The sequence below is a fragment of the Coffea arabica genome, chromosome 1e (genome assembly GCF_036785885.1).
Source record: "Coffea arabica cultivar ET-39 chromosome 1e, Coffea Arabica ET-39 HiFi, whole genome shotgun sequence".
Taxonomy (NCBI): domain Eukaryota; kingdom Viridiplantae; phylum Streptophyta; class Magnoliopsida; order Gentianales; family Rubiaceae; genus Coffea; species Coffea arabica.
Window position 1 is genome coordinate 7,405,175 of NC_092311.1, and position 16,499 is coordinate 7,421,673.

Genomic DNA, 16,499 nt, shown 5'->3' on the forward strand with positions numbered 1-16,499 from the left:
ATTCTAGACGAAGGACGTATGGGCCAAGGAACTTCCAACGAATATTAAATGGCGAGACCCAATTCTGAAAGTGATGAGGGGATCATACTTGGCTTTCAAGTTTTGAAGGATGGATTCTAATTTTGAAAAGGACTTGCCGAGCTATGAGATGTTGCCGATGATTGGGATGGTGGAGGGTCTTGGAGGGAGCTTCTCTTTGGTGTTGTTAGAGGAGGAGGAGGAATAGGGGGATACCATATTAAAGAGGGATTTAAGAATTGCAGAGATGCAGAGGGAGATGACGATGATAAACAAATACTTCTCCATTGTTTTTCCGCCACCAGTACCAGTTCAAGATTTAAGATTAGAATTGGGACAACTTTCTAGTGGTCTGTTTTATTAGTCTTGTCGTTGAGCGGAGGACAAGACAAATGGAAATAGACACCAACGGAAAATTGTAGCATCCAGTCCAATGGCTCTAATCAATTCTCTGGCCTAGAGAACATGATTATGCCTAGAGAACATGACAGTAACTGGACTGAGATTCCTAACAGCAATGACGTGACCAACATAACAATGCAACAAGCTCAAAACAGAATTTCGCCTACTAAAACTACCATACCTCAGTCCTCATGTTAAATTTTACGATGAGTTTGGCCCTCTCTTCTCTCTAAAGCCAACAATGGTAGAGACAAAGCGGCAGTTGTATTGCATACGTTTGTAGGCACGGCGGTGGGGCTTCTTCTTATCTTGCTTTGCGACCTTGGGAGTTTGACCTCTCACCTTAACGACACAAGCTAATGAACCGCAAACCTTACTCATGATTAGCTATTGAGTTTGAGCTGTTGAGAGATCTACTTGGAACTGCTGATACTGCAATAAGCAAAAAGAGCAAGGACCGTTTAATGGTGCTTTTTTATTATTATTATTATTATTGGTATCTCATCACTGCAAGGGCCCCAATATCTTCTTCCGAAAATGCCCTAAATTGCTGCTGGTCTGGATGAGAAAAAAGATGTTTGGGGTGGCGCTGCCTATTAGGTCCTTTATTAGCATAGACATGTTACTTTAAGGACCAATTCCATATGCAAAAACTTTGAAAGATCAAATCCGCGTTAGTGAAAAGGTTTAGGAACTAAATTAGCGATTTTCTCATTCTTTTTCTACAGATGAACAAAAACCATATGACTTCCTTTATGACTTCCTAGAAACATAGGCTAGGAATTTATTAGCACATGGTAACTTTACTTTTACACTTCGACATACATTTCACCAAAGCAAAAGAAAACTACTTTCTTGGTTCCCCACAAATCCACTAAAGATACAGCTTCACTAAAAACAATACAGACTATACTCTCCTTAAAAGTTATTCTTGTACCAGAAAACGCCCTTGCCGCCTTCATCTGGCTCAACATAAAGACACTCTTTTGCCTCCCTCCACATTGCTTTGTAGACGGGAGTGCCATCAAATTGGTAATACTCTCCCAGAATTGGCTTCATTGCTTCAGTTGCCTCCACTGCATTATAATGTGGCATTGCTGAAAAGAGATGATGAGCCACATGTGTGTTTGTGATGTTATGGAAGACCTTGTTCAAGACACCATAATCTCTATCAATGGTTGCCAGCGCGCCCCTCAGCCAATCCCACTCTGACGAATCATAGTGCGGCAATGAAGGGTGAGTGTGGTGCAGATACGTGATGAAAACAATGATGCCATTTAGAATGAGCCACGGTAGCCCGTAGATGCATATAAGCCAGGCTAGCCCTTTTGCCAATGCTACCCGATAAAGCAGGTGAGTTGTTACAATGACACCAACATCGGAAATGTAGATTTGAAGCCTCTCACGAGCATTATAGATTGGACTATAAGGATCATAATGGCACGCAAAACGATCATATTGTCTGCCTGAAGCATTGACGGCCAGGTACAAGGGCCAACCCAGCACAAGGGTGATCGCCAGAGTGATGACTCTGCCTGGAGGGTTGTTTAGGTACTTGTAGTACCACTCTATTTCGGACTTTGGCTTCGGCACAAAGACTTCGTCATGTTCGATTGATCCAATGTTGGAGTGGTGGCGGCGGTGGCTGTGTTTCCACGAGAAGTAGGGGACCATAAGTGCAGAATGGAAGATAAAACCAACGGTGTCATCCACCCATTGGTAGTCGCTGAATGCATGGTGACCGCATTCGTGGGCAATGACCCAAACTCCAAGGAAAACACAGCCCTGAAGAATCCAGTAAATAGGCCAGGCAAGGTAGTTGTATGGAGAAGGAAGGAGATGGAAATAAGTTGTAGCAATGTAGTAGAACAGAAAGACCAAGGTAAGGTCACGAACAAGATAGGAGAATGAGCGAAGGAGCGATCTCTTAAAGCCGTGAGGTGGGATGGCTTTCATGATATCACGGATATTGAACGGAGGCTTCGAGAATGGGACTCGTTTGATTGGGTTCTTCTTGCGTCCGGTCTTGGTTGTTGAAGCAAACAACCGGCCTCCGGCTCCCATTTTTGGTACAATGCTCTATCTGTTTGACTCAAGCAGATCACATGGACATTGTGGATGAATTTATAGCAGAAAAGCCTAAAGATTAAATATTTCTTAAGGATATTCTTTCTTAATTATAATGGAAGTAATTCTGTTATAGTAGTGCAAAAAAAAAGGACACTTTTGATGGTTTTGTACCTGCTAAGAGTCTTGTTATGTTTTCTCATATTTATACTAATCTCGAATGAAACAAGGATGAAGTGCTCCAAATCCTCTATCCCATTTCTGATTTAAATCTCCATCTTACTCTCTATTTTCTTGCCATGTGTGGTAACATACCAAAATAGAGTTGCAAGAAAATTTGAACATGACGGGAAAAAAAAAAGCCGGATAAAGATTGAAACAAGAAATTGAAAAAGGAAAAAGTAGGATGACAACGGAAACCAAATATGTGAAAGAGGATTGAAAACTAGAAAATGACACCTATCCCGTTAGTAGTTAACTAGTTATACATGAGCACTATAAGCCGCGGGACAAGTACACCAGGCTAATGTAACAACTTTTGGCATTTCAAGTGTAGAATGTCAAGGCAAATTTGGCTTTGACTTCAGCCTATAGCACGGGATTAGAGAAGAGAACCTGACAGTGATAATTTTCGATCATTACTGGCTGAAATATTTTACCGTAGAACAGGTTTTCATATATTCCTACCAATAGTACACACGTTTTCATGCCATGTAATGGTTTGTCAAGCCATATTTAAGTACACAAGTTAGAACGTATCTTGTAAATGATATTATGGTCGTAGATATACTTGTTTCAATTTGCAGAGTACCCACGACTTCAAATTGGTTTTGCTGGTGTTATAGTAACTATTTTTTTTCTGCACACTAACTCAGCAATACCATAAAAATTGATAACATATTCCAATATGTGCAGACGGCCCTAGATTAGACAACTGTCATATTTTTTGTTTGCATATTAAATCAAGACTCAAAATAAAGAAATTATCATATTATTTTTTAGTAGTGTTTTAATCAAGTTAGGGTTTTAATAATTCTATTTGGTTCAAGTTATGGTAGTTTTATTATTTAGGAATTAGTTTGAGGGCCTCGTTATGGTGTGTGATTAATATATTATTATTGATATTTATTCCTCTTCTCCCACACATACTTATATCTATGTAAATTGCCTCTCATATACATTGATTTTATAAAATATATCTCCTATATAATGTACATTTTTGTGAATTTTTGGGTTCTACGTCTGGTATCAAAGTCCTGGATTCAAGAAATTAATCCTGAGGTACCTATAGACATTGAAGCATTGACTCAATTACAAGGGTTAATTGTGGGTGTTTTCTGTTGTCAGAGTTAGAGCATGAAAATTACTGCAAAGAAATTAGTTGATCGAGTTAGACCACAAGGTTAGTTATGAAGTGCCTAGTTTGTGAGGATCGGACCACAAGATTGGTTAGATAATTGTCAGATTGATTGCAAATGTTACGACAGAGATCAGAGAAGAATTCTGTCAGTTCAATTGTGATTATGAAAATCACAAAATGAATTGTTAACAAGTTGACATCAAATTGGACAATGAAAACAATCTATCCAAAAGTGTGGATTATTTTCGCAAGTGAAAAATAAGTTGAACAACGAGATAAATCTGTCCAAATGCATTGAATATTGTAGCAACAAAAATTTTTAAAGCTGAAAAATTCTAATAGGTTGCATTTTTGTCATTAAATTTATGATTATTTTTTCCTTGATTTTAGCCAAATATTGAATTGATAGATTCTACTTATATTTAGCAATTGTATTGATTGTAAGGATCTGGAGCAAAAAGGAGTTAAAAACGTGAGCTCCGTTTGGATTAGCTGTTTTTTCACGGTGTTTTTGAAATATTTTATTATATCAATGTAGTTGAAAATTTTTTACTATAGATAAGGTTATTTTTGGTTATTTTTTTGCAATTTTGGTATTTTTTTTAAGGTTTTTTTTTTGTTTTTGGTGTTTTTGAACTTTTTTTTTGTGTTTTTGGTATTTTGAAGTTGTTTTTGGTATTTTTGAGATTGTTTTTGTTTGTGTATTATTGTAATATTGTAGTTTAAAAACTTGTTTCAAAAAATGATCAATCCAAACAGACCAGTGATTTTTAACTGGATTTTTTTACAATTCAGCATGGGCGCATCAAAATTGAATTCTGCATGTACGAAGGTTCAGGATTTGGCACGTGATTTCCAAGCTTTAAATTGAAATTGCAAGAATCAAATGTTCCATCGAATGGAAGTGTTCTACTCCTACTAGGATATTAGTCAATTTATCTATTAGAACTATTAGCAATTTTCTTTTTTATGGAATAGGAGATATTGACTTGTTGTCAATTTTGATTTCGCTTAGTATTAGTAGTTTAGTAGGAGTAGGAAACATAATAGCAGGAGGCATTATCGTTCCTTTAATCTTTTCTTTTCTCCGAGCGAGAGAATTAGTAGTAGTACTAGTTTAGGAAAAGAAAAGAGCGTAAGGATGAGGGACTCTTGACTTTCGTGATTTTTGAGACTTTGTTCCGGTCCCAAGAAACTAATAGTTTAGTTGGAAGCAAAGAACCGAACGAAGAGTTTTTCTCTGGGTCTCTTCTTTTGCTTTTCTATTATGGGATGTTCATGCAGCTTTTGTCAATGAAATTGCTTGGATTATTTCCAACGCTGATCAGCTAGTTTTTCATTTTAGTCAAGAAGTTATGGAGAATTTAGTTCATCTAAAATTATGAGATGGAATTGATTATATTTATTTCCTTTATTTTACTGATATTCGTATGTTCTCTGATTTAATTTTTTTTAAGGTTATTATTTTATTTAAATATCAGGGGCACCTGATATTTAATTTAATCTAATAATGTAAAACCAGTTAAAGCAGTTAAATCCGTAATTGTTTAATTACTTTAAATTAGTGGCGGCTGACATGATTGAATTTGTATCAGGAGAACATATGGGCTAATTTAAAATAACCCTCGTAGCGTGTTATTTGGTTAGAATAGGTTTTCTCTAATTTTTAAGACAACTGGGGAATTGAACTCTAAGATCGTGCTTAAGATTATTTCTTGATTAGAGCGACTAATGGTCGTATTTTGATCACCGATACAGTAAGGAAAAGTTGATTGTCATCGCATGTTTGGCAGTTATAAATTATTTATCAGTGAGTAAATGAAATTATCATTGCATCGATGATTAATTGAGTGAACCATCTCCGAAATTATTTCTTGGCTAGAGATTATTCATTATTGATTTAATTTTTCTAAATTGTCATTTAATTTTAATTTTATTTTATTTATATGAGTTGTTTAATTATCCTCAATTATATAAAAATCCCCTCCATACTCTAAACTCTAGAAGAAATGAATTCTCCTAGTCCCTGTGGATTTGACCCTACTTATCACTATATACAAAATGCATATTTTATTTGTGCAGATATTTATTATTGCACAAGTTAGATACTTATCAATTTTTGGCGTCGTTGCCGGGGATTGGAGCCTGATAAATTTGTTTCTTTTTTTTGAGTTCATCTTATTTTCATTTATATTTTTTTCTTATTTCTGTTTTGCTAGTTTATGGCTACTAATATTCAATATTTTGGTAATAAACTGAATTTTATTCCTATGAGGGGTAATGAGACTCGTGTTTTTTCTAATGATCAATATTTAGATTAACTAACCTCATGTACAAAATTTGGTTGTTGCAACTTGTGAAATTTGTTATGTCTCAGATCATCCAATCGACATATGCCCCTTATTTTAAAATGACTTGAGTGCCCCAATCAATATTTTTGAAATTTTTCACCCTAATCTCGAACATGGTATGACCCTTATTCAAATGCGTATACTCAAGAATGGTGGGATAGCTCCAACTTTAATTATGCTATAGAACCAATCGATTTTTAATATCAGTATCAACAGTAAGAGTCTCAAGAACCATCATCCATATCAGGTATGTCTCTTGAAGAAATGATGAAATTACTAACTGCTAATATATATTGATTTCAACAGGAGACACAAATGAAAATTAGAGGGACGGAGGATGGAATATGTCAACAACTATTATCCACATCAAGTATGTCTCTTAAAGAAATAATTGATCATTTTCAACTGGAGATACAAATAAGAATTAGAAGGATGGAAGATCAAAGGCATCTATTTGTAGCTACAATGAGCTAATTGATTTCTCCAATTTGTGAAGAATTTCCCTCACAGACTATTATCGATCTTGAGAAAGATGAGAGTGCAATTACCCTGACATGTGACGAGAAGCTGCAAGAGTTCCAGGGAGAAGGATCTTCAAATGCAGTTGAAAAGGAAGTTGAGAATGAAAAAATAAAACTCCAACCTCTAATCATTGAAGTGAATGAATCTAGTGAGCAAATCTCAAATATAGTGACACCTCCTCCATTCATTAGCCAACATTACCCTAACTCTTATTCTATAATTTCTGCTAGTGCAATTGATGTTATTATACCAGAAATTTTTGAGTCTTATGACAGGAATAAGTTAGGAGTTGTTATGGCCAAATATCTTGAATCGCTACGTACTCGTGATGGAGGAGCGAGTGAAGAATTAAGTCACTATTTAACTATTTGACGTCATCTACTAGTCAATGGAAGAAAGCAATTCGTGTGCTTAAGGATCCCTCTATTTACGAGAGTTATCAGAGTTATATAAAGAATGAAACACTAAAATGAGTTACACGATTTTATCCTCTATGAATAAATATGGTAATGTCTAACAAAAGACATTAAAGAAAGACGCTGCTTGGGAGGCAACTCAAGAATTTTTAATTTTAGTCATTTCATGTGTCTTGCTTAATTCTTAGGTGCAATTTAAGTGATTGTGTTTCTTTGTATCAGCAAGCAATTAACTGGAAGACGTGCTCAATTCAGAATTGACTGTTGAATATTCCTATGTCTAACACAATTTTTCAGGAGACTCTTCATGATTTTGGTGTGGCTACGCTTTCTAGTCACGTGCTAAGAAAAAAATTTCACTATACAATGTCAAAAAACTCCCAATCTTTATGACGTGCCCGCGTCTTCTGGTAACGTATTAGGAAGAAATTTTCCAAATTCATGATCAGAAGACTCTTCCACTTTTTGACGTGCTTGTTTCATGTTTCAGTGAGAAGGGTAAAAAAAAAATAGAGAGAGAGAGAGAGAGAGAGGATTTTTCTTTTTCCTTTTCCTTTCCTTTTCTTTTCCCATTTTTTTCTCTCTTTTTTTATCTTTTTCTTTTTCTTTCTTTCTCCCTTCTTTCTTTCCTTTCTTTTTCTTTCTTTCTTCTTTCTTTCTTTCTTTACTCTTCTTCGTCGCACAAGCTCTATATTTTCAAGATGATGCAGAATCTGGCAGCATTCTTTCATCACGTAGGATTCAACCCACCTTTTGCTCCTAATTCGTCGCCATTTGTTATCTCCTTCACGTTTAGGGAAGTTTCGTTGTCCCTTTTACTTCATATTTTGTTCTTTATTTCTTATATTGGGGACAATGTAAAATTTAGGTGTGGGGGAGTAGTATATTAGAAGAGTACAAATATAGGTATTTTTGTTTTAAATTTTTTGTTCAATTTTTTTCAAATTTTATCCAATTTTTATCTATTGTGCATATTTGTGGTTATCCCTAATAAAAGATAGTTAGATGTATCAAAATTTTCTATTACTAAGATTTTATACTCTAAGGTGTCAAGTATGATGTGGTAAGGTCTAAGGGTTTCTCTTTAGTGAATAGTTGAGATTTTGTGATATTTGCAATTTTTGGTTAACTTTTCTATGTATTGTAAATATTTGTCTAGCATTTTTCGTGTAGATTGATTTAATTATTAATCTTAGTTCTCTATGTTTAGGAAATGAAGTGGGCTTGTGTGGTCTTTAATTTTAATTTGGTACTTATTTATGAATAGTATTTGGTTATACTCCACTGGTTATTGTTGCCCAGTAACCGGGAATTTTCATCAAAAGTGTCGACTTTTGTATCAAAAAGTGGCGATAGTTATGAGTATGTGATTTTTAAACAATGAAAGTTAAGTAACCAGACTCCTTTATTTAGTAAATATTGGACTTCGCGTCAAAAGATTTAAATGGCTAAGGACTAAGCATTTCTCCTAGAAAAAAATTAAGAAAAAAAAAAGAAGTTTAAGTATGGGAAACATCTTTAAACAAAAAAAAAAGTGTATATGAATATGAAAGTGTATGAATAAGTTGCTGGCCCGCTGATCCATGGATTGTAATGTTGAGATTTTGATTAATAATCGAACCATTTGCTGACGGATGCTAGTTGAATATTTTATATTCTTAAATTAATTAGTTGGGAATTGGGAGAGTCCATAGTTTTAAAAGCTAACTGGAGAGGTATTTCTTAGAAATTAGCCATTAATGCTTGACATGTTTTTCATTTTAATTATACCTTGACAATAAATGATTTGAGTAATAGCCATTGTTTGAATTCAATGACTTAGTAGTGCGTTATTAGTCGTTTTCATGCTTGAGAATAAGCATGGTTTAAGTGTCGGGGAAATTGATAAGTTGCATTTTTATCATTAAATTTATGATTATTTTTCCCTTCATTTTATTTATATATTGTATTAATTGATAGATTCTACTTATATTTGGTAATTATGTTGATTGTAGGGATCCCAAACGAAAAGGACTCAAGAACGTGAATTTTAATTAGATTTTTGTGCAATTCGGCGTGGGCGCATCAAAATATAATTCTACATGTACGAAGGTTCGGGATTTGGCACGTGATTTCTATGTTTTGAATTGAAATTACAAGAATCAGATGACACCAAATGGAAGTCTTCTACTTCTACTAGGATATTACTCAATTTATCTATTAGAACTATTAGGACTTTTCCTTTTTATGGAATAGGAGATATTGACTTGTTGTCAATTTTGATTTCGCTTAGTATTAGTAGTTTAGTAGGAGTAGGAAACACAATAGCAGGAGGCATTATCGTTCCTTTAATCTTTTCTTTTCTCCGAGCGAGAGAATTAGTAGTAGTACTTGTTTAGGAAAAGAAAAGAAACGTAAGGATGAGGGACTCTTGACTTTCGTGATTTTTAAGACTTTGTTCCGGTCCCAAGAAACTAGTAGTTTAGTTGGAAGCAAAGAACCGAACGAAGAGTTTTTCTCTTCGTCTCTTCTTTTGCTTTTCTATTATCGGATGTTCATGCAGCTTTTGTCAATGAAATTCCTTGGATTATTTCCAACGATGATCAGCTAGTTTTTCATTTTAGTCAAGAAGCATTAGAGAATTTGGTTCATCTAAAATTGTGAGATCGAATTAATTATATTTTTTTCCTTTATTTTACTAGTATTTATATGTTCTCTAATTTAATTTTTTAGGGTTATTATTTTATTAGTATATCAAGGGCGCCCGATATTTAATTTAATATAAGAACTTAAAATCAGTTAGAGCAGTTAAATCCGTAATTGTTTAATTGTTTTAAATTATTGGTGACTGGTATGATTGAATTTGTGTCAAAGGAACATATGGACTAATTAAAATAACCCTCGTAGCATGTTAGTTGGTTAGAACAGGGCTTCTCTAATTTTTAAGGCAATTGAGGAATTGAACTCTAAGATCGTACCTAGGGTTATTTCTTAATTAGGGAAGTGATTAATGGTCGTACCTTGATCAGCGATACAGTAAGGAGAAATTGATTATTATCGAATGTTTGCCAGTTATAAATTGTTAATCAGTAAGTAAATGAAATTATCATTGCATCGATCATCAATGGAGTGAACAATTTTCGAAGTTATTTCTTGGCTAGACATTATTCATTATTGAATTAATTTAGCTAAATTGTCATTTAATTTTTATTTTATTCTATTTATCCGAGTTGTTTAATTATCCTCAATTATATAAAAATCCCCTCCATACTCCGAACTCTAAAAGAAATGAATTTTTCTAGTCCCTGTGGATTCGACCTTACTTACTATTGTATACAAAATCTATATTTTCTTTGAGCATGTATTTATTATTACACAGGCTCGACACCTGTCAAATTCAAAGTGATTCTGGCAGAATTTTGCAAGGGAAATTATTGGTCATAATGGTGATGAACTTGGTTCAAGAAAGAGCATGATTTAAGGGAGGCAGTGTTCACATATTAAATCAAGACCCAAAATTAGAAATTTTCATATTATTATTTAGTAGTGTTTTAGTCAGGTTAGGATTTTAGCAACTCTATTTTGTTCAAGTTATGGTAGTTTTATTATTTAGGAATTAGTTTGTTATGAGGAAATTTCTTGTGGTGTAAGACTTATTTATCAAGTCATCTAGTCTATAAATAGGGAATAATATTATTATATAGTTGAGAGGAGTGAAATTTGAGAGATTTGTTATAGTGTGTGATTAATATAATATTGTTGATATTTATTCCTTTTCTCCCATACATACTTGTATATGTGTAAATTGCCTCGCCAAATAGATTGATTTTATGAAATGTATCTCCTATATAATGTTTTGGTCAATTTTTGGGTTCTACATTGTTGGGTGAAAGAGTGAAATTCAAAGCAGAAAGAATTTGTTGATTGTTATCTGAAAAGTATAGATCCAAAATCCAAAAATATCAAAATTAAGTTCTTTATGTCTTGAATTATAATGGAAAGTGGTCAAACCTTTGAAAACATCTATATCATGAACGAAGTGCAGCACTAATTGACAGGTTGTAGAAACTTGTGCAATAAAAAAATTAAATCTAATTGCCAAATAAAGTAACCACAACCCAATTTCAAGTACTGGAATAGGGACTCTAGATGTGCAATGGGTTACTTGATTCACCCTATTCCCGAAGAGTTTCCTTGATCCGATATACCTATATGGGATGACTTTTCGCAAATAATTATTAATTTGTAAACAGAGCAAGTAAGGTCATATCCTCAGGGATTGGGGATATTTGTCTCTTTCGAAATCCAAAGTAACACGGGGGTGTTTTTATGTATACGATGACAATCAAAGAAATTCAAATAAAAATAAATATCTAACTAGAAATTAAATGACAATACGCTGAAATTGGATTAATAATAATTAAAGGTCTAGCCAAGAAATAACTTCAGCAATGGTTCACCTAATTGATCATCGATGCACAAGTAATTCAAATTATTTATTAATAAATAGGTTATAACTGCCAAACAAGCGATAACAGTCAACCCCTCCTTACTGTGTCGGTGATTAAGGTACGCCGTTTAATCACTGCTCTAATTGAGAAATAATTCTAGGTACGCCCATAAGATTTAATTCCACAATTGCCTTACATATTAGAGTAGCTCTATTCTAACCAAATAACGCACTACCAAAATTATTTCAGATTAACCCACGTATCCCCCTGATACAAACCTAAGCTGTCACTAATTCAAGGCAATTAAATAATTACAGGTTTAATGCCCTAATTGACAATAGATTATCAAGTTAACTAATTATCTGGATCCAAGATAATCAATTAATTAAATAATCATAAGTACTGCAATCAAGAAATATGCGAATACCAATAAATAAAAGAAAAAGATAAAATTAAATCGATCTCACAATTTTTAGGCGAACCAAAGCATCCGTTGCTCCTTGACTAGACAAAGGAGATTTAGTTCATCCCGGATGCTAAAAACCCACGCGAAATTGAATCAATAGTGGCGACCATTGTGCTCGCTCGCGGCAATTCAATCCGATTGAATGAAGAAGGAAAAGTAAGCTACAATGAAAAGTTCATTTGTTTCTGATTGTCACCAGTGAAAAGTCAAACAGAGGAGCTAAAGAGAATGATTCAATGTTCTTCTCATAGCCTCTGGCCTACAATAATTAAAGCTAAGCAAAAGCTCACAAAAGGAAAGTCAAAGAGCAAAAGCTCTCCAAAAGATAGTGCTCATTCTCTGCCCCTAATTTCTGTCTAAGTCCTACTACCCTCTTCCTGTGCGGTGGCTCCCCAGCGAGAATAGAAGACCTCAGCCGTCCTCGCCTTTACAGCAATTACCAAAAATGGGCATAAGCTTTCCTTTTCCAAAAATGTCCCCTGGGATAATCTCTGTTGCTTGGGCTTCTTTCTTGTCAAATTGGCACTTGTTATCATATTTTCGTTCTACTCCCTGAAATAAATGCAAAATATTAAAAGTGAGTAGAATTTAATAATTAATCCACAGCAAATCAGGTAATAAGGAAAATTAATAATAAAATAAATGATTAAATTGCATCCTATCAATTCCCCCCACACCTAAACTATGCTTGTCCCCAAATATAAGAACAGTAAACAAACAACAATATTTGACAATGGCAGTTGCTCTATCTACCATATTGCCAAGATACCAAGAGAAACCCATATATCAAGTATCAGTGATCAAAATTCGAGAAACATCACTCCGGTTAGCTTCTAAACCACAAACTCATTCAATTCCAACTTAACTAATTTAAGAAAAAGGAATGGAGCACAACATTTATCAGCAAATGGTCCAAATATTAACCAAAATCTCCACATTAAATCCATAAATTGGCAAACTGACTTTTATCACATACTAACACAACCTACACTTTTTTTTTCCACGTTTTCTATATTTTTTTTCTTTTTTTTTAGATAGCACAAAAAACTTAGTCTCTAACCATTGGAGCCTTTTGATGCGAATTCTAACATTTTCAGATGAAGGAGCCTATTACTCAGTTCCTATCGCTATACGACTACATACTCATAGAAATTACTACTTTTTGATGCGAGAATCGATACTTTTGGTGAAGATCCCCGGTTACTCAGTAGTAACAACTAGCGGAGTACAATCAACTCTTATTTATAGCCACATGGAACAATAACGCAAAATAACACTGCTAAAAATAAAAATAGGAGCAGCTAGCCTCATTATTGCCAAACATGAAGAATTAGAGCCAATATTGGACCAATTCACATGAAAATGCCAACAGTCATTCCCTTTACCTAGAAAAGTTAACAAAGAAATCAAGAGAGTCAAGCAGTCATCGATATTCACCAAAGAGACATTTTGAACTCAACCGCATTAACTCGATACACTTTTATTATTAAAACTCGGCAAGAGTAGATTTAGAGTCAACAATCCAACATCAAACTTTGACATTCACATGAGAGCTCATAACTACAAAGAAAGAAAATGGCTGAATGAAAAAAAACAAATAACAAACTAAAAATAAAGGAAAAACGACTAAAAACTAAAAATTAGAAAAATTGGCACCCCAACTAAACCCCCCCACACCTAAACGGTACATTACCCTCAATATAGCAAATAAACATCAAAAGTATGAGAGAGGGTAACAAAACTTCCCTGAAGTAGGGTCAAAGTGGTGGGCGATACCCAAATTGCGATGTATGACCCGCATGCTGCATGAATGCTGCTAAATTCTGTGCCATGTAATGCACGTTGTGATCAATATTGATCATTCGAGCCTCCAGATTCTGAACTTGAATCCGAAGTTGATTCCATTCAGCAGCTCCTGGGGGTGGTGGGGGCAGAGCGGAGGTAGACGAGCCTGCATCATCGCCAGCAGGGGCCGAATTGGTAAAAGAAGAGTGAGGTGAGGCGCTGGGCGGTCCCGAGGGAGTAAATCGGTAGGCACCATTGACATGCTCCAGAACTCCCATCCTCTCTAAGCGTTCAACATTCACAAATTCCATGTCGCAGGCCAAATGAAGGTCGTGATCCTGTAGAATGAGAACTCCTAGCTGGACTGCCAGGCGGGTGATGTAGGACTCGAGGATCAGGGGTATGTTCTTCTTTGCCAAAACGGTCTTGAACTGTGCAGTCAACCAACACCCCAAATTGACTTTGAAACCGGTTTTCATGCACCAGAGAAAGAAGAGCTTCGGTCGAGAGATTATACTGGAGCTATCCTTTCTACCCGAGTAACTGTATGCTAAGAGTCGTTGAACATACCGAACACTCGGGTCCTCGAGAAAAGAGCTCCTAGATCTAGACGGGTCATACCGCTGCCTGTCGACGAATATGTCCCACCACACATCATGGTAGGGGGAAAGAAATGGCTCTACATAATCACAGGCACTCTCGGCATATTCCCTAGTCACCGCATACTCCCGAGTGATAAAACCGAATGCCAAATTAAACTGGGTAATAGAGAAATTGAATTCCTTACCCATGAGACGGAAACGAATGACATTGGGAGTCTCAACAGTATACCTCGTAGGTAATTCAAACTCAAAGATGGAATAAAACTCCCTAGTCAACTCAACAAAGGCGGGTTGGAAAACAGCGAGATAGGGGCGCCATCCAATGGCGGTGTACATGCGCTCAACCTCCTCCTGGATACCCAAAAAAAGCCATAGTCAACTCGTCCGAGCACTTGAACGGAATGATACGCCGCTCACAGGCTTTAGCATAGCGCCGCTCACAGGCCACGTGGGCACCCCTACCCCTGCCTAACCGGGTTCGGACACCGGAAACGGAAGGTTGGTTGATAAGGGTATTGACTGGAATGGAGGGTTGGGGTGGTAGCTGAGACTAAGAGGTTCTAGACCTAGAAGAGGATTTGGGTCGCACCATAGCTCCTAACTGTCAACTCAATCAACCAGAGATAGAAGCGCCAACAATAGTCTCAGTAAATGCAATTAGCAAAAGAAACTCAGCAAAAGCAAAGCAACAGTCTCCAAGTAGCAACCCAATCAATAGCCAATAGAAGAATTCCAGCAAGCGCCCCCAGTCCACTGGGGTCAATAACCAACACAAGAAACAAAGAAGTCCGAAAACGGGGCGACGACTTGCACAATGGATTAGACCAAAATCACATACAATGTCCCTCCGAATCAGCAATTTAAGTCGTCAGCTAGAATGTCCCCAACAATGCAATTAAATATGACAAACCTCACAAAGTAAATCAAGCGGCACAGGGTTCCTAAGTCAACAGGCAACAACAGCTCCCAAATTTAACAATAAAAAACAAACAAGGTTCAACCAGAATCCCAACAGATAGTCCCAATTGGACAGTTAATCGCACAATTTCAACCAACCCAAAAGAAGCATCAAATTTAAGTGAAAATACTCCAACCAGTACCACTGGAGGAAATCACACAATTGAGGAAATAACCTCTAATAGTCAACAACACCAACTATTGAGCAATCTAGGCAGCACCAATCAATATTAAGAAATTGAGGGACAACTTCCAAATACCTCCACTGTAGAGGGTAGCCAAACGAAATGGGACAGTAGCGGGTGTCAGTTAGGCCGGAGTCGCATGAGGGGTTGCGGTGGTGTCAATGAAGACAGCGGTGGTCAAAGGTGGAGTAGGAGCGAGCGACGCACAGCGAAGTGGTGGCACGCGAGCGCAAATCAGTGGCTAGCGTCGGCGTCGCTTGAAGGGTCGGACGATGGTGGGCTTAGTCGCGCGGTGAGATGGGGAGCTGAGAGGGCTCTTGGTGGCGTGCGATGAGGTTGGGGAACGGAGGGGGTTGGCGGCGTTGGTCGCTCGGCCGTGGCAGTCGCGAGAGCTGGTGAGAGAGGCGCGGCGCTGACGGCAGAGGAGATGGGTGACGCGCCGAGTGGGTCGAGCAGAGAGAGACCGGTACAGAGACTGCGATGGTGAGAGAGCTGGTGGCCTGCGGCTTGTGGCTTTGTGGCCGAGAGGGACGGCGGCAGTCCTCTGCTTGGGCGCGAGATGCGGCGTGTGGAGGCGCAAGGAGGGAGAAGAGGTGGCGCCCGCAGATCGGAGCTCTGGCGTGCGGCTATGCTGGTGCGGGCAAGCTAGCGGCACGCTGGCTGGAGTGGAAACTTTCGGAGATGGAGGGAGATAGCGGCGTTGTGAGGTCTTCGGGTGACACAGAGGAGAATAGGGGAAAAGAAAGAAAGAAGAAAGCGAGGAAAAGAGAGAAAAGAAAGAAAGAGAAGGAAAGAAAGAAAAAAAAAAGAGAAAAAAAAAATAGTTTGTTTTTTCAAATTTTTTGTGTGTTTGGGTTTTTTATTTATTAAATAAAAATTTGTACCTTGGAAATCTAAGCTACGGTGAATAAAAAATTTAAAAAAAATTTTAAATTAAT

The 16,499-nt window shown here is 36.6% G+C and overlaps 2 protein-coding genes and 1 long non-coding RNA gene across 3 annotated transcripts; all 3 read right to left on the reverse strand.

Annotated features, from left to right (window-relative positions):
- Positions 1–311: 311 nt before the first annotated feature.
- Positions 312–1,048, reverse strand: LOC113732742 (small ribosomal subunit protein eS30z/eS30y/eS30x-like). The gene has a single exon (XM_072052967.1). It carries the CDS (start codon positions 799–801, stop codon positions 622–624), a length of 180 nt encoding a protein of 59 aa, XP_071909068.1. The 5' UTR covers positions 802–1,048; the 3' UTR covers positions 312–621.
- Positions 1,049–1,168: 120 nt separating this feature from the next.
- LOC113743440 (delta(12)-acyl-lipid-desaturase-like) lies at positions 1,169–2,732 on the reverse strand. Its single transcript, XM_027271791.2, has one exon. The coding sequence runs from the start codon at positions 2,482–2,484 to the stop codon at positions 1,339–1,341; it is 1,146 nt and encodes a 381-aa protein (XP_027127592.1). The 5' UTR covers positions 2,485–2,732; the 3' UTR covers positions 1,169–1,338.
- Positions 2,733–12,189: 9,457 nt separating this feature from the next.
- LOC140008488 (uncharacterized) lies at positions 12,190–16,363 on the reverse strand. The gene is made up of 2 exons (XR_011815854.1): positions 15,637–16,363; positions 12,190–12,584 (listed from the first exon to the last, which is right to left on the reverse strand). It is a non-coding gene; the product is annotated as an uncharacterized lncRNA (long non-coding RNA).
- Positions 16,364–16,499: the final 136 nt, after the last annotated feature.